Here is an 18,181-nt window from a genome sequence, read left to right as displayed (position 1 = left end):
ATCCTGCTAGAAGATTCACCTTGCCGAGTTCAGGGAAGACTCAGATGTGTAGTGTGGGGACAACAGAACACACCCTCTATCTCTCCTGAAGTCTGAATGAGATCTCTCACAGGAGATCCAGGGGGTCCCACCCTCCCGATTACACCAGAAGCCCTCTCAGAAACTGATGGGTCGGCGGCAAGACTAAGACTAAAGGTGGAACCACACGCAGAGGCAGGTGGAGGCGGTTCCTGCAGTGCCTTCAGTCTTTAGTTGACCCACCCTGGACCCTGTCCTGATAAAAGGACAGATTCACAGTGCAGCAATGCCCATCCCGGATGCAGCAAAGTCCAAAGGAATCAGCCACAAACTGGATTGCTTGTAGCTTTGAACAGGGTGCCTAGAGCTACGCGTGGACAGCATTTGACATTGGCTTGCACCAGCTTCAGACATCAGAGTTTTATTCACAGGGAGAACCCAGCAGGCAAGCACTAAACTCTGCTTAGAAGATTTCCACATCGTTGTGTTTCATTATTTTTACTTTTGTATAGCTTTTTATAATTTTTCCTTTTCCTGCAATTTTTTCCTCTATTTTTTAAAATCAAACCTCATTTTTTACTCTTCCCTTTTCTTACTCCATTTTACCTTCTTTCTTTCCATTCTTGTTTTTTAAAATTTTATTTTTTTTCATTCTTTGTACTGTTGTGATGATTCCCTGTTTCTATTCCTTTCTCTTATGGGTTCTCCTACCTCTGTCCTCTCATAATAATTTTCTTTCCTTTGGTCTTATCATATTCTTGTTTGTCTTATAGTATTCTACTTCTCTTTCCACTTCTATTATTCTATGCTCTCTTATAGCTGGTTTTGCTGTTGTTGTTGGGTTTCTTTCTTTATTTGCTCATGTTGTTGTTGGGTTTCTTTCTTTATTTGCGTGGGTTTTGTTTTCTGTGTTGTTTTGCTTTGTTCTGTCAGCACCGTTACAATAGTGTACAAGATGTGCCTCTCCACATCTTGTCAATCAGCTCCAGGGGAGAACCCACCAATGAACAGGTCAACAACAATCAAGACCCAGATAAAACGAGAGCTTACATAAATGGCACAAGGGGCATTCCTAGAGCACCAGCTCAGGAGATCAAGGAGACTGCACCACTGAGTCCCACAGGACTCCTACCACATACGGCCACCTCATGGAGACATGTAGTCAAACCAGACCTAACTAATAAGTAGAAACAAATAAAAAGAACAACTAAAATGAGGAGATAAAGAAACAACTCCAAAAATGAAAGAAAAGGAAGAATCACAGAAAAAGAGCTAACTGAAACTGAGGCAAGCAATTTATCAGAGATAGAGTTCAAAGAAATGGTTACAAGGATTCTAAAGGAACTTAGGCGGAACTTATATCAGCATGAAAAAGGATGTAGAAACAATGAATGAAAACCAGTTGGAAATGAAAAATAGTAGAAAATAAAAGCTGGGTAGACGAAGCAGAGGATTGAATTAGCAATCTGGAACACAAGGTAGGGAAAAAAACAACCCAATCAGAGCAAGAAAAGGAAAAAAGACTTAAAAAGAATGAGGATGGTTTAAGGGAACTTTGGAACAATATGAAATGTAACAATATCCGCATATTAGGGATACCAGGAGGAGAAGAAAGTGAGCAAGGGATAGAGAACTTGTTTGAAGAAATAATGACAGAAAACTTCCATAACTTGGTGAAGAAAAAAAGTCACACAAGTTCAGGAAACACTGAGAGTCCCAATCAAGCAGAACCCCAAAAGACCCATACCAAAACACATAATAATTAAAATGGCAAAGTTTAAAAGACAAAGAGAGAACCTTAAAGGCAGCAAAGAAGAAACAGTTACCTATAAGGGAGCTCAGAAAAGACTGTCAGCATCAGGCCAGAAGGGATTGGCATGAAATATTCAAGGTAATGAAAACTAAGGATCTGCAACCAAGACTACTCTATCCAACAAGACTATCATTTAAAATTGAAGGTGAAATAAAGAGATTTACAGACAAAAAAGGTAAAGGAACCAAGCACCAAACATCATTAACACCAAACCAGCACTGCGAGAGGTATTAAAGGGGCTACTTTAAGAAGTAATAGCCTTGGCTGGTGTGGCTCAGTGGATTGAGTGCTGGCCTGCGAACCAAGGAGTCACTGGTTGTTTCTGGGTCAAGGCACGTGCCTTGGTTGCAGGAAGGGTCTCCAGTTGGGGACGTGTGGGAGGCAACCTGTCGATGTATCTCTCACATGTTGATGTTTCTCTTTCTTTCTCCTCCCTTCCCCAACTCTCTAAAAATGGATAGGTAAAATCTTTAAAAAAAAAAAAAAAAAAAAAGTGAGAGGGAGAGAGGAAGAGAGAAACACAGGTGAGTGCTGGCCTGTGAACCAAAGGGTCCAATCCCCAGTCTAGGGCACAATGCCTGGGTTGCAGGCCAGGTACCCAGCAAGAGGTGCAGGAGACACAAAAACATACATTACTGTTTCTCTCCCTCTTTCTTCTTCCCTTTCCCTCTCTAAATAAGAAAATAAAATCTTAAAAAATTAAAAATGACCCATGTATGCTATCCATAAGAGGGCCACCTCAGAACAAAAGATTTACACAGGCTAAAAGTGAAGTGATTGGAAAAAAAAAAATCCAAATAGAGACCAAAAAAAAAAAAAAAAAAAGCAAAGCTAGGTAGCTACACTTATATCTGATAAAATACACTTCAAAACAAAGGCAATAAAGAGAGAAAAACAAGGCCACTACATAATACTAAAGGGAACAATCCAACAAGAGGATATAACCCTTATAAATATATACACACCCACCCAATACAGGAGCACCTAAATATATAAAGAAAATCCTGGTGGACTTTAAGAAAGAAATTGATAGCAATACGGTCATTGTAGAGAATTAAAAAAATTTTTTTTTTTTATTTTTAGAGAAGGGGGAAAGTAGTAAGGCAGGGAGAGAAACATCAATGTGTGACTGCCTTTCACGTGTCCCCCACTGGGGACGCGGTCCACAACCCTAGGCATGTGTCCTGACTGGGAATTGAACCGGTGACACCTTGGTTTGCAGGCCGGCACTCAATTGACTGAACCACAAAAGCCAGGGCAATTCACCATTTTTGCTGTTTTTTTTTTTTTTTTAAATGCATGCTGCTATGACAGCTGTCACTGTACAGTCTTAACAAAATTGTTGAGTGAAATTAAAGACAACTAAATGCTACTAGAGCTATTGTACAGAAAAAACTAAACCAACCTTCTGGCCAATCCAATAAGAATCCAATAGAATAAGAGGCACAGAAACAAGGAACAGACTTGTAGCTGTAAGAGGGGAGGGGGTACGTTGGATTGCTTGAAAGAAGGTGAGGGCACTAAACAAGGAATACATATGCATCACTCATGGACAAGAACAATGGTGTGAAGATTGTGGGATGAGGGAAGCTGGGGGGTGAGGGGCAAAGGACGAAAAGTGGGGATGACCGTAATAGCATAAGTAATAAGAAAATTTTTTAAAATTAAAAAGACATTCTGAGTTAGGAGTGATGCAAGCAAGGTGCCTTCAAAGTGTTCTTGCAAAATGGTAGCAGCAGATGCTTAGTAAATAGGTGCTACTCCCCAGAAGTACACTAGATGGCAGCAGAACATTTCCTGGCAGTGTGCATCTTAGTGTATGGCGGTCTCCTGCTTTGAGAGTGTAGAGGGTCGGCCACATCAGCTCTGGATTCTGAGCGTTGGGAGGGGTCCCACCTGAGTTAGAAGTTCTGTCATGTCAGCTCTGAGTCCTACGAGTGTGGGGTGAGGTCCATCAAGAAAGAGTTGGAGATCCTTACACATCATCTCTGTGTTTATTTAGTGTGGGATGTGAATTTATTTGAGAGAATAGGCGGTGTCCTTTGACATCATATCTGGATTTTGTGAATGTGGGGATGAGTTTTGCCTGAGAAAATAGGGGATCCTGTGACATTAACCTTGAGTCCTGTGAGTGTAAAGAGTCATACATGATAGTGGGGTGTCCAGTCACTACAGCTCTTGATCCTGTTGAGTGTTGCAGGCAGCCTCGCCCTGTAAGAGTAGGGTGTCCAATCACATCAACTATTCTCTATGAGTGTGAGGAAAGGTCTGGCCTTGAGAGATTTGGGGGTCTTATCACCTCTGGTTCTTGTGAGTGAGGGGAGGGGTCCCTCCATGAAATAGCAGGGGGGTCCGGTCATATCAGTTTTAAGTTCTGTGAGTATGGAAAGTGTTCCCTTCCTGAGTAGGGGGTCCTGTCACATCAGCTTTGTGTCCTGTGAGTGTGGATATCAGCCCTTTCCTGAAAGAGTTGGGGGTTGTGTTACATCAGCTCTGGGAGAGTAATAAGTCCAGTAGTTTCACAAATAATGATTTACAACTATTTTCAAAGGTGATCAGGAGAGAAATTACATAAAAAGTGTTTTATATAATAAATACCTAACCTATGGAATACAAACAGGAACTGAAGTGTTATGTAGTGGTCTTCTTCAAGGGCACATACTTTGTCTAATTTTCCTAAAGGCAAATTAGGAATCACTTTTCTGAGAAGTGATTTACTAACATTATGTGAAAATTCTATAAAGGGAAGAGAGTGGCAGGCAGAAGACAGAAAATTAAATAACGAAAAACCAAAGAGACAAAACTTTTGTCTGGAGAATTATTGGTGAAAAATATTTTTGAAACATTACCCAGGAAAATCTTAGTGAATACAACACACAGTTTGTCCACTGCATTTATGATAGGTAAAGTACTATTCTAGGGATGCAGAAGGTGACAGGGTTACAGGCAGAAAAAACATGCTCTTTTGTTCAAGGAATTCATAATCTATTGGCTAAGGCAATGCATAATTGTCAATGAAGCGGCACAAGGTACAAGCTCCTGACTTCCATATCTCAACTGGTTACCTGAGAGCCAACTGTATTTGGATGTATCACAGAAATCGCAAGGTTTAATAGGTAAAACCCTGAATTTTTAGTTTCCTCTCAAACCTCTTTCCTTGTACTTTTCTCCATTTCAGTAAATGGCACTACTCTCCATCAGTTACTCAGGCCAGATACCTAGGAATCATCCTTCATTCCTGTTTTCTTCAAGTCCCACATTACACCCTTTGGTAAATGGTTGAGTCTATTTTCATAACTAAAAACCATCATTCACCCTCCAACCCATATTCTGCTACCATCTTAACGTAAACCATCACTATGTCCTGCTTATGTTGCTGCTTGAGCCTCCTAAGTGGTTTGGTCCCTTCCAATCTCTCCAGATTTCATCTCATACAATTGTACTTTCTGAATATATTTCAGAAACACTGGTCTTTGCTTAGGTTCTTGAACATGAAGGTAACTCCAGGCCTTTGCACAACCCATTCACTCTGGAATGTTTTTCCTCTCTCCTGTTGAATGGCTGGATCACTCTCATCTCTTAGGCCTCAATATAAGTGTTGGCTTTTCATATAGGCCTTCCCAGACCAATCTAATTCAAACAGGTTCCCCTTTTCGCTCATATAAGTCCATCTCTAAAAGGTTTAAGTCCTATTAGGACAGGAATCTATCTTGTTAACTATTGTAATCCCAGTACCTAGTGATAGGACAAAGCCTGTGCCATTTGCTATTGTGGCACCATTTGCCTAGCAGTCCTAGGACCTTGTGAAACATGGCTGCCATTTTACTCTTCTGGGTTTACGTCCTGGGGACTGGAAATTCCCCGAAGGGGGAACACAAAGTGAGCCAGCTGAAAATTTATCTGTGAGCACCTAAAAAACTGGAGTATTACCTTTCCCTTTTCTGCATTCCAGTTCCTGACTCATCCCTGTGCAGCTCGAGTACAGTAAATGATCAATAAACCCTGGCTGAGCGATTACAACAGGACCGTCTAAAATCAAAACGCTTGTCTTAGTCTCAACTTTCGCTTATCAGCGCCGTCTTATAGAAAAGCTAACTCCTGAAAAAAAACAAAGATGCTCTGAGTCTCATTCATAATGACGCTAAGGTCTTCGTGAGGAGGCTCCGGCCCTCCCCGAGAACATCTTTCTGTAGGTACTCACCGGAGCCGGAGGTCTGGGAACCTACTCTTAGAACGCTCAGTAACTCCGGCGGGCAGGCAGGAGTCAGAGCTTTCCAATCGAATCTCCCGCGTCCTTTTCCGCCAGAAGTGACGCTTAGGCCGTGGTTTGTCAGAGCCAATCAGAAGAAGGCACCGCCAAGGGCGGAGATTAACCTGGCTTTCCCGTGAACACTTGAGAACAACCATTTTCGTCAAACTGGCTTTAGAGGCAGGTTAGACGGAAGTTGCAGGTTTGACGGAAGTTTCTCACGATCGGTGCAGTAGTCTGTAAAACTGGTTTTGGAACGGCACCGGGCCAGCTGGGCGCAGGGATTCCGCGGGAAGGGGTGGGAGCGCAGTTCCTACTGAGGTTGGGCGGGGTGACTGAAGGAGAATGAAAGCCCGCAGAAAAGGGTTGGCGGAGCCGTGAAGACGGAAGGGGGTTCTCTGCTTGAGAGGAGATGGCACTGCCCGGGGACGGGGGGACCAAGTGGGTGGTCTCGGGCGGAGAACAGGAAGGAGAGAGAAGGAGCCTGAAGCGGGCTACGTGTAAGACGGAGGGGGCGTAATCAGAAGAAGGGACAAGGACCAAGCGGGATTCGGAGGCTACGTGGGCCGCGGGCGACCTCCCTTAAGTATAGGTTGCGTGGGCAACACGGAAGTTCGGGTTGACCCTCGGACAGAGTACCGTAGGAGGTGGTTAGACTTAATAGAGGTGCAGTCCAGGAGCTAGACGGAGCATTCTGAGAAGCTGTGCTCCGCTTATCCGATCTGAGTGACCCAGTGCAAGCCCCGCCCCTGAGTTTACTCTTCTGCAAATGGGAATAACAATCATACGCAGGCACAAGATTTCTGAGACGGTTGAGTTAGAGGAGATGATAGGTGTGCCATTACGCCCAGTGTTACAGTGACATGTAGTGGACAATCAATAAATTGTCCCAGTAACTATTATTACCATTACATGGGATTTATGGAGAGCAAGAGATGTGGCAATGAGAGTAAGACAGGGTAGGGTTCGGAGGTGACGATGAAGGTGTGAATATAGGGTGACCACGCGGAAAGGGGGCGGTTTAGTTAAGGATTTGACTTGGCGGTCAGGTAGTATGGGGCCCAAGGATGATGAGTGCAGATTTGGCGTGTGACCAGAATGAGGGTGAACTCAAGTAGGGACAGTACCGGAGGGAAATGAAATGTGGTGGCGTCCTCTGGGACAGGGGTGGGAGCGGTGTGGTTTGGGTGACCTGGGTTTAGGCAAAGTTGCTAAGGTACCGGGTGACTTTGGGTTTCCCGCGGGAGGAGCCTGTTTGAGTCGGGCGGAGCTGCGGGCTGGGCGCGGCTCTGGCTGCGCGCAGCTGCGGGTCCACCTCTCTTTCTCACTGCAGCCAGCCTGAGCCATGGGGCGCCCGGTCCTCCTGCCTCTATTCTTGGCTTTCCTGATGCCGGTGGTTGCCATCCCCGTACCGCCAGCCCTAAGGTCTCTCAGCAACCTGCATTTGTCAACCAGCCTGAAGTCCCGCCCCGCTGTAGTCATGAAGTACTCGATTCACTACATAGAACAGAAGGTAAGGCAGGATGGGGTTTGGGAGGAAAAGATTGAGGCTTCGTAGTTTCCCGCCCAACCTACAGGACCTCAGGCACCATAAGCCACCCGGAATTTCAGTGCTAGTGCCTAGAACTTGTCCGACTTCGGATCACATCTTCCAGAGGGCAGCCCTACGTCCTAGTTCTTTTTACAATCTCTTGCCCCGTTACCAATAAGTTACTATCAATCCTGGCTTCACACTTTTCTGTAATTGGCCACAACAATCACTTCAAGTTCTTCTGTTCTCAGAGGATGCTCTAATTCAAATTCCCTTGACCTCCCTGCCAATGCAAATTATTTAACACCAACTCTGGCCTCTACTCTGCGTTAACAGTCACTCTTTGTCCCAAAGCTGCCCTTAAATAAAAGTTTCCACTATTATTAGGTGATATTTAATATTCTGCTCAAACGCCAGCTTGTCATCTCATGCTCAACTTGGTTTTGTAGCCCTTTTATTAAGAATGTTTAACCTTGCCTATTCTCCTAAGACTGAACATTTATGCAACCTCAGCCTGTAAAGGAATTTGAAGCATGTCAAGCTTTGGGAATGAGGTGAGGGTGAGGGTTAGCATCTCTGTGGTTCTGAAGCTTGAATTTGGAAATTAAGGGAGGCTTGATGACTTTGTGCTTGGCTGAAGCATGAGGTATCATTCTCCAACTAGCCTGGATGGAAATATACATCCCTTGGGAAATGATGGGGTCCTGTACAGCTCTGGATTTCTGGGTGCCTGTGTAAAGACAGACAAGATTTGGGGAAGGCTGGGATTAGAAAGAATGCAAGAATCTGAAGTTTGGCTTTTAGAGTCATAGAGACTAGGTTTCTACTCTGCTAACTCTGTGACTTTGGGAAAGTTACAGGTACTTCCCTTTTTGAGCCCAATTTATTGATCTTCTGGGTATTTGGCAATGGTTGAATGAGAGCAGATGACACGTCCCTAGCAGAGTATCTGTCCTCTAGTAGGCACTTATTAAATTCATGATTACCTATGTAAGTTTTGAATAGGAATTTTGGGTAGAAGGGTGGCATGAACTTGTAGGATAGTTTAAAAGAAATGTTTTTTAACCCAGAAATTTAGAGTTTATGAGGAAGAGAAAGCATTTTAATTTTAGCACAGATGCCAGAAAAGAGCAGTCTTTTTCTCAGGCAAGTCAAATTAATTATCTAGACTGGAGTTTCCTCATTTTTAAATTTAGAGTTTTGGAGAAGGACCAAGCTGTTTCACATTTCACTGAGGAAAGATAAGGGCTCTATGGGGAGGTATCTCAGAGGGTCGGTGGGTGAAGACCCAAGTGGAGGCTGAGTTAAGGTGCCACAGTACTTCCTTTCACCCTGACCTCTTTCAACCTGAGCTTTACGCTTTCATCTGTTTTATATACTGATTTTGTATGACTATTTGTAGCACTCTATTGCTAAAGTAAAATTGAAGGGCAACTGTTGGAGTTAAGGATCTCTAGAATCCTTTTAGGAATGATGAAAAAGAACCATCAGCAGAAAAGGAGAATGAAAGGGTAGAAAAGACCGAGTGATCTGTTAGCTTCTAGTTAATATTTCTATAGAGTAGATTCCTTTATTGACCACTTCATTCTTTAGAAATTAATTTAAGGTTAGTTATTTTTCCATTTTGGTAATCTGGAAAATCTGTTTAGCTTTACTCAGCCACCCCTTTCCCTCTGGCCCAAATATAAAATTTAGTTCATATTTTAGGACACAGATTCCACACATATCTTTTTTATCATAGTAATAATTTTCTTTGCATCAACTCCAATTGAATTTTATTTAATTTTTTTTTGAGAAAAACTTCCACATGTGTATTTACTGCATAATAGTTATGGTAGATGCCAGTTTCTGGACCATAGATTTTTAGTTGTGGCTAACTATATCCATGCAAAATCAACCTTATTGTTTTTTTAGTTAGAGCACAAGAAATACTTCTATGCCTTTTAATAATAAACATTATTGTTATAACTATAAGGCTCAGTTTTTAGTCAATTTTAATTTTTACCAAACTTTCTAATGATTTTCTTTATCTGTGCCCATATCTGACCAAGCTATTTCCCCGCTGTCCTTATATGCATACGAGCTCCATGAATGGTTTCAGTAAAAAGGCCAGCCCATGATGACCCTGTCCCACTCCTGCTTAAAAATCCTTCATAACTCTGATTGTTTGCAAGGTAAAGGTCAAACTCCTTGGCGTTGTTCCTCACCATATAAGCAACCCCAGCTGGCCTTTCTAGTTTCATATCCTACCATAAGCCTCTGTACCCCCCAACACACACATATAGTTTTAGCAACATAGAACATAGATTCAATGGAATTTTACTGTGTCGGAAATTCTGTCTGGAATACCATCCCTCTTCTCCACTTAAACTTATACTTCTGTCTGAGCTGAAATGTCATCTATTTTGTGAAACCTTCTTTGCTTTAGGGCAACTTTAGTTGGTCTGTTTTTCACTCTGCACACTTAGTATTTTGTATGTGTCCTCGTCCACCCCATAGGTAGCACTCTATAGTATCCAGAAGGGCTCTTAAAAAAAAAAAAGTACAAAATAAATATTTGTTGAGGGAGTGAGTGAATGACTAACCAAAGAAAGCCTAAACAAAGCAAAGTGACACAAATAATTTTTAATTTTCTTTCTTTATCTTTTACTTCCATTTTTTTGTGCATGTGTGTGTTATATGCTGCTGAGTTGGCTCTGAATTCTGGAAACTCTGAATGAGTGATGTCCAGAATGTCCTGTCCTCACCAGCGCTGCTTAGCTCCTGAAGACTTGTGCTCATGGCTTCTTTTATGGGATCAATCTATCACATATTTGGTCCTCCTCTTTTCCTGCTGCCTTCTATTTTTCTCAGCATAATTGTCTTTCCTCTGCCCTCTCACGATGTGAGGAAGTAGGACAGCTTCAGTTTTGTCATTTTTTCCTCCAGTGATATTTTAGGTTTAATTTGCTCTAGGATCTACTTATTTGTCTCTCTGGCAGTTCAGGGTATTTATAGCTCCTCCAATACTATATTTCAAGTGAATCAAATTTTTCCTATCTGTGTATTTTCTTCACTGTCCAACTTTTGGCATCTGTACATATAATTGGGAATATGAGATGTGGATGACCTTAACTTCAGTCTCTAAGGACACATCTTTGCAATTGGCAATCTTTCGTAATTCTCCCATTGCTGGTGCCCTTTTGAGTCTTATCCTTCTCTTGATTTTTTGGCTGCAGTCTCCATTTGAATTGATGATTGAACCAAGTTCAGCAAAATCTTTACTAATCACTTTTCCTTTCAAAGACTTCAAATGTTATTTATTTGGTAGGAATATTTTATTTCTTTTATCCAAAATAACTGAATCAGGACTTCTGACCAAGATGGAGGCGTAGGTAGATATACTTTGCCTCCTTGCACAACCAAAAGAAGGGCAAATTTAAAAACAAAAAACAACCAGAACTGCCAGAAAATCAAACTATATGGAAGTCTGATGACTAAGGAGTTAAAGAAGAAACATTCATCCAGACCTGTAGGAGGGGCAGAAATGGATAGCTGGGCAGGAAAGGACATGAGGTGAGGAAGCGGCTGGTGGACTGGGAAGAACATAAACCAGGAAGAACATCTGGGGAACGAGACAGACCACATAATCCAGGGAGGAAATAGAAAGCCTCCAAACCTTTGGATATAAAACCCTGTGGGCATTGTGGCAGCAGGAGAAACTCCTAGCCTACAGGAGAGTTTGTTGGAGAGATCCATGGAGTCCTAGAACATACAAAAACCCACCCACCTGGGAATCATCACTAGAAGGGCCCAATTTTCTTGTGGATAGCAAGGGAAGTGACTGAAAGCCAGTGGAGAGCCAAGCAAGCAACATTGTTCCCTCTCAGACCCCTCCCCCACATACAGCATTACAACACAACTACCTGGGTTGCCCCGCCCTGGCAAATACATAAGGCTCCACCTCTCCAAACGTAGCAGGCATGCTGAGACAAAGAAATATGGCCCAAATGAAAGAAAAGATCAAAGCTCCGAAAATAGAACTAAGCAATGAAGTGATAGCGAACCTCTCAAATACACCGTTCAAAACACTGGTCATCTGGATGTTCGCTGAATTGGTTGAGTATGGTCACAAAATGGAGGAAAACATGAAGGCTATGCAAAGTGAAATAAAGAAAACTATACAGGGAACCAACAGTAAAGGGAAGGAAACTGGAACTCAAACCAACATTAGGAGCAGAAGGAAGAGATAAACATTTAACTAGAACAGAATGAAGAAACAAGAATTCAAAAAAATGAGGAGAGGCTTAGGAACCTCTGGGACAACTTTTAAATGATCCAACATCTGAATCATAGTGGTGCCAGAAGTAGAAGAGGAAGAGCAAGAAATTGAAAACTTATTTGAAAAAATAATGAAGAGAACTTCTCCAATCTGGCGAAGGAAGAAGACTTTTAGGAGGTCCAGGAAGTTCAGAGAGTTCCAAAGAAGTTGGACCCAAGGAAGGGCACACTAAGGCACATCATAATTGCATTACCCAAGATTAAAGATAAGGAGAGAACCTTAAAAGCAGCAAGAGAAAAGGAGATAGTTACCTACAAAGGAGTTCCTGTAAGACTATCAGTTGATTTTTCAAAAGAAACCTTGCAGGCAAGAAGGGGCTAGCAAGGACCTCCATCCCAGATTACTCTATCCAGCAAAGCTATCATTTAGAATGGAAAGTGCTTCCCAGATTAGGTCAAGTTAAAGGAGTTCACCATCACCAAGCCCTTACCATATGAAATATTAAAGGGACTTATCTAAGAAATAGAAGAAGATCAAATCTATGAACAGTAAAATGGCAAAAAAAAAAAAACCCCTCACAACTATCAACAACTGAACCTAAAACAAAAACAAACATAAAAACAACCTAGGGAAACAACTAGAACAGGAACAGAATCACAAAAATGGAAATCACAGGGGAGGAGGAGGAGGGAGAATGGGCGAAAAGGTACAGGGGATAAGAAGCGTAAATAGTAGGTAGAAAACAGACAGGAGGAGATTAAGAATAGTATAGGAAATGGAGAAGGCAAAGAACTTATATGTATGGCCCAGGGACATGAACTAAGTGGGGGAGAAATCTGGTAGGAGGGGAGTGCAGTGTGGAGGGGAATAAAAGGGAGAAAAAAAATATGGAACAACAGTAATAGTATAATCAATAAAGTATATATTAAAATGAGAAAGACCCCAAAATAGCTGAATCAAGAAACCAGACAAAGGATAGTACATCACTTGGGCATATTTAGGCTCTGGGTACATGTGTGATCCTAGTGTTGTAAAGGACTCCTTGGGATGTATGGCTTGTGATTACAAGGTTTCCCTGTTTCTTACTACCCTTCACCTCTGACGCTAGCCCTGTGGGGAAAGAGAATGGCTTCTTTCAGGCTGTCATTTTTCTGAAACAGCAATATCTACAGTATTAGGGTTCTCTAGAGAAACAGAACCAATTTGTGCGTGTGTGTGTGTGTGTGAGTGCGCACGTGAGCATATGTATATCTCGACAAAGACAGATTAATTTATTTTAAGAAATTGGCTCATATGATTGTTGAGGCTTGGCAAGTCTAAAGTGTGCAGGATAGGCAGACAGTCTGGAGACCAGGGAAGAGTTAGAGTTTGAGTCCAAAGTCAGTAAGCTTGTAGAGTTCCTTTTTGCTCAGTACAGGTCAGTCTTTTGTGATATTTAGATTTTTATCTGATTGGATGAGTCCCACCTGCATCATGGAGGATAACTCTGCTTTACTTAAAGTCCACTGATTGAAATATTAATCCTCTCCAGAAAACACCTTCACAGAAACATCCAGAATAATGTTTGACCAAATACCTGGACACCGTGGCCTAACCAAATTGATGCATAAAATTAACCATTACATTTACCAGTGTTGTGAGGGTTAAGTATGGTAGGACATGAAAGCACATGCACAGTGCCTGGGACATGGTATGAACTTACAGAACTTAATAGAGAAGTGCTGGTTCCTTCCCTTTCTGTCGTAAAAGAACACTCCATAGTATTAATATGTTTCAGATTGATTCAGATGCATGACCGTTGTGAGTTGTGGAAATGCTTCTAGAAACCTAGTGGTCAGTCATCTATACTCAACTATTCCTATTTAACTACCAATGAGTGTTGATGTTAGAACTCTACATGGTGCCCCAGCATTGAGCTGATGGCCACTGACTGCTGCAGGCCTCTCAACAGCTCCTTCCTCATCTGTGAGGTGGGATCAGTGGGCTAAGCTATTTCTATTTATCTACATTCCTTACAGTTCTACTTTCAATTCCTATTTTTGGTTCCCCTTTCTCACTCCTGTCACAGTGGCCCTGATGGCTAGTAAAATGTATCTATGTCTGGCCCCTTGGACCTTGAGAAGACCCTATTGCTCTTTCCCTCTTCTTAATTTTTCCTCTCTTTTCCTCTTATTGGTTTGTCTATTGATGGCCTCTCCTTGTACCTGGAGTATTCTGTCACATATGTTAATTCTGAACTGATTTCTGTTTTTGCTCACAGAATCATTGTTAGAAGGAGTCTTAGAGATTTTGTGGTGTACCCCTTAGAAATGATGAATTGACCTTGATTTAAATTACAGAGGGTCAGGAATTTGATAGAGCTTGAATACCATATAGGTTTGAGAGCAAATTCTATTTTTACCTCACTAACTGAGTTCCTCCCTCCCTCCCTCCTTCCCTCTCTCCCTCCCTCCCTCTGTCTCTTCCTTCCTTCCTGTTCTCACTTGAGGATATGTTGTTTATTGATTTCAGAAAAAGGAAGCAGGGGGAGAGGGAGAGGGAGAGGGAGGGAGGGGGGGAGAGAGAGAGAGAGAGAGAGAGAGAGAGAGAGATTTGACAGAGAAACAGATTGGTTGTCTTTCATATGCTCCCTGAATGGGGATCAAACCTGCAACCTTTTGGTGTATGGGACAATGCTCCAATCAACTGAACCACCTGGCCAGGGCTACCTGAGTAACTTCAGACAAATTACTCCGAGCTTCCATTTTTATAATCAGCAAAATGGAGATAATTATACTACCCATTCTACCCATTTGTTTTGAAATGAGCTTCTATGTATAAAGTGCTTATTTAGCACAGTTTATATTAGTAAACACAATGACTGTTAAATATTATTTTATTTTATCTTGTAACCTTATTTTTTATTTTAGAGAGAGGGAGAGAGAAACATCGATTTGTTGTTCCAGTTATTTATGCATTTATTGGTTGATTCTTGTATGTGCCCTGACCAGGGATCAAACCCACAACCTTGGCATATCAGGATGACATTCTAACCAACTAGCTACCAGTTAAGAAACTACAAGAAGCTATCTTATAGTTTCTTAATGTACATGGCTTTAATGTATGTGGCTCCCTGTCTACTCAGAATAAAATATTTAAATAATTCCTTATCATTACCTAAAATAGTTATTCTGAAAATCTGTATGAACTCTTTTCTGTCACAAATACAGTACTTATGTGTCTTTTTTTATCAGTAGGATATAATTTAATACATTTGTAAATAAGGCATAGAAATTGACTTTTTCCTTTGCTTCAAATCATTTTCTTCACACGACTTAAACCATAAAAGAAAGGTATATGAAAATATTTCTATTTTTTTCTTTGCTATTTTGAGTTTGGCAAATTGTGGGGTAGAAAATAATGTATCCTTTTAGGTTTTTGCAGGTACGTTCTCAATTATACTAAATCTAACACTGTCTCTCTTGATATCTGATTTTTGAATAATTTACCGGTTAATGATAAAATGCAATTTCAGTAAAAATTAATTTTAGGTTTTGCATTGTCACTTTTGTATCCCTCTGTCAGCATATGGCAAGGACTTTGTGCCTTAGGCACTTAAAGCATTTTCAAAGTGATACTAATCAGCTCATGTTATGACCTTGGACAAGTTGCTTAACTCTAGATCTCATGTTACTAATATATAAGGTAAGAGGATTGGATTTGGCAATCTCTGATGTAATTCTATTCACCAGAGTGCCTCTCATCTATAGAGCACTGTATTAGGAGCAGTGGGGATGTAGGCTTAAGTCTATTTCTTGCCCTATCATTAGTTCCCTTTGGTAAATCAGACCAAAAGAATTTTGCCATCTCAATTTTGAATAAAACATGTTAAGTGTTTTTTTAAATCAAATATCAGCTCTGTCATTGACACAATATTTATAACATGGAATGTAGTAGTTATGTTTATGATTTTAAAAGTTTCCTAGTTATGAGTGGATTAGAGAAGAAAGAAAAATTATAGGTAAGAAGAATTGATGATGTGTCTTCTCTTTTGTCTTCGTTCCTAATGCCTTACATGGTGCTCTCTACACAGGAGTTCTTAAACATTTTTTTGAATGGAAACTATTGGTTATAAATTAAAATGAAAAAAGGATAAGAAATAGGAGAATAAAGTGAAATATATAATGCATATGTGTCTCATGCATGGTTATTAATAATCTGCCACCATTTATTGAAAGCTTTATATGCCCTAAGTACTCTGCTAAGTACTTAATAGACATTCACTTCTTTAATCGCTATAGCTCTTTTATGAGGTAGATACGATTATTGTCTTACTTTATATGTGAGAGAACTACAGTCAAACCTCAGTTCTCAAACAATTCGGTTCTCAACCAAGTTCACGGGAAAAATGCCTTGATGTCTCGGTAACAGAACAAAATTTCAGTTCTTGACCTGACAGCCCTTTCATGCTGATACCTGTGTGATCAGTCACACTTCTCTCAGGCGACAAATAAAGGGAATTCTGTTTTCAAACAAATTGCTTCTTCAACAGCCTTCTGGAATGAATTAAGTTCCAGAACCAAGATTCCACTGTATCACATAGGGAGATTAATTTACATGTTCAAGATAAATTGGTAAACTACCATTTTGTTTTTCTGAGAATAAACTTGGACAACTTTCTAGTTCTAAAATGTCACTGCCTTTTTTGATGTGTAAGTCAGGCTAGGCTAGGTTATGTTGCTGTAACAAAATTCCAAAAATTGTTATGATTTAACCCAACAAAAATTTATGATGCATTTTATATTTCCATTGGGATGAGCATTCTTTTGGAGACTGAGGTACTGATGGAAGCTTTTTCTCAATATATGCTCTCATAATCATTGTACCAGTGGAAAAAGAGTCTGGAAGGATTGTGCCAGCAAGTCCTGAAAATGACACATCTCCTCTTTTCATAATTCATTGGCCAGACAGGTTTTATCGCTGCATTTAACCACAGGGTGGGGAGACAAAAAGAAGTGACTTTGGAGTGGCAAGAAGGAGCTGACATACTCAAGTAGTAATTTACCCACGCACCTGTCCACCTACACAGAATTCATCCAATTCCTTTTATATGTTAGGTAGTGGAGTAGGTCTTAGGGAGGCGGAGATAATTATATCCTGGAAGACCTTATTTTGTATATATTGATCACTCCAGTAGCACATACTCAAACCTGTATTTGAAAAATGTGGAAAAACACTGATAAATTGGCATGTATATGGTAGGAACTCCAAGATTGCTTCAAAGAATGTTAATGTTTGCTCTTATAATCATAGTTCACTGACCTGATGTATGTGTACATTGAAACACATGATAATAAAGGAATTTATTCATACTGTTCATTCAGTAATTAAGGATAATTGTTTTGCTTGTCTTTTTTTCCTTCTCTTTTTCTCCCTCTCTCTCTCGAATCAATAAAAGAAAAATAAATAAATAAAAATAAAATTGTCAGCAAGAAAGTCAAGAGCTGTCTTTTTTTTTTAATCCTTAGGCAAGGATATATTTATTGATTTTAGAGAGAGGCAGAGAGAAACATTGATGTGAGAGAGAAACATTGATGTGAGAGAGAAACATTGATCAGTTGCCTCTTGTATGCTCCTGGGCTGGGGATCGAACCCGCAACCTAGGTATGTGCCCTGACTGGGAATGGAACATCCCTTTTGGTGTATGGGGTGATGCTCCAACCAAATGAGCCACTTGGCAAGGGCTTGCCTTTCTTATTTATAAAAAAAGATACAAAATTGATACAGACTTTTATAAAAAACCTTAAGTATGCGTTGTAAGTATTGGTTAATTGTTCATCAAAAAGGCAAATTCTGCATTGGCAATCTATATATGATTGGGGGATTTATAAAAATTTTTCTTCTTGTGGTTCACAATTTAAAGAAAGTCCTAGCCCTGGCTGGGGTGGTTCAGTGGGTTGGGTGTCGTTCCATGAACTGGAAGGTCTCCAGTTTGATTCCCTGTCAGGGCGCATGCCTGGGTTGTGGGCCAGGTCCACAGTTGGGGGTGTGCCAGAGGCAGCTGATCTGTGTTTCTATCACATATTGATGTTTTTCTCCCCCTTTTTCCCTCCTTCCCCCCTCTCTAAAAATAAGTAGAATACTTAAAGGAAAAAAAGAAAAGAAAAATCCCTGTAGTTTAGAAGCAGTGAATGAATGAACATTTATTGGTTTTCTAATCTGGGCCAGTTATTATGCTAAGCCCTTTACATATCTGTTTACAATGATCATAATCACTTAAAAAATAGATGTTATAATTGAGGGTCATAGCGATTGTCTTGATCAAGTCAT

General features: G+C 40.7%; 1 protein-coding gene across 2 annotated transcripts in view; it reads left to right on the top strand.

The window, feature by feature from the left end:
* Positions 1-6,185: 6,185 nt before the first annotated feature.
* PRCP (prolylcarboxypeptidase) overlaps positions 6,186-18,181 on the top strand; it is a 76,425-nt gene continuing 64,429 nt past the window's right edge. The window contains exons 1-2 of one of the 2 annotated variants that reach the window (XM_054576342.1): positions 6,186-6,264; positions 7,414-7,593. In XM_054576342.1, the coding sequence (XP_054432317.1) occupies positions 7,426-7,593 (168 nt within the window). In that variant the 5' untranslated portion in view covers positions 6,186-6,264; positions 7,414-7,425. Of the gene's footprint in view, positions 6,265-6,310; positions 6,379-7,413; positions 7,594-18,181 lie in introns of those variants that run through there. The other variant, XM_054576343.1, reaches the window with a different exon arrangement.

The sequence above is a fragment of the Pteronotus mesoamericanus genome, unplaced genomic scaffold, assembly GCF_021234165.1.
Source record: "Pteronotus mesoamericanus isolate MK-2021 breed Mesoamerican mustached bat unplaced genomic scaffold, CSHL_Meso_final contig_33, whole genome shotgun sequence".
NCBI lineage: Eukaryota > Metazoa > Chordata > Mammalia > Chiroptera > Mormoopidae > Pteronotus > Pteronotus mesoamericanus.
The sequence above is the reverse complement of the archived record's forward strand: the minus strand, read 5'-3'. Positions and strand labels throughout refer to the sequence as shown.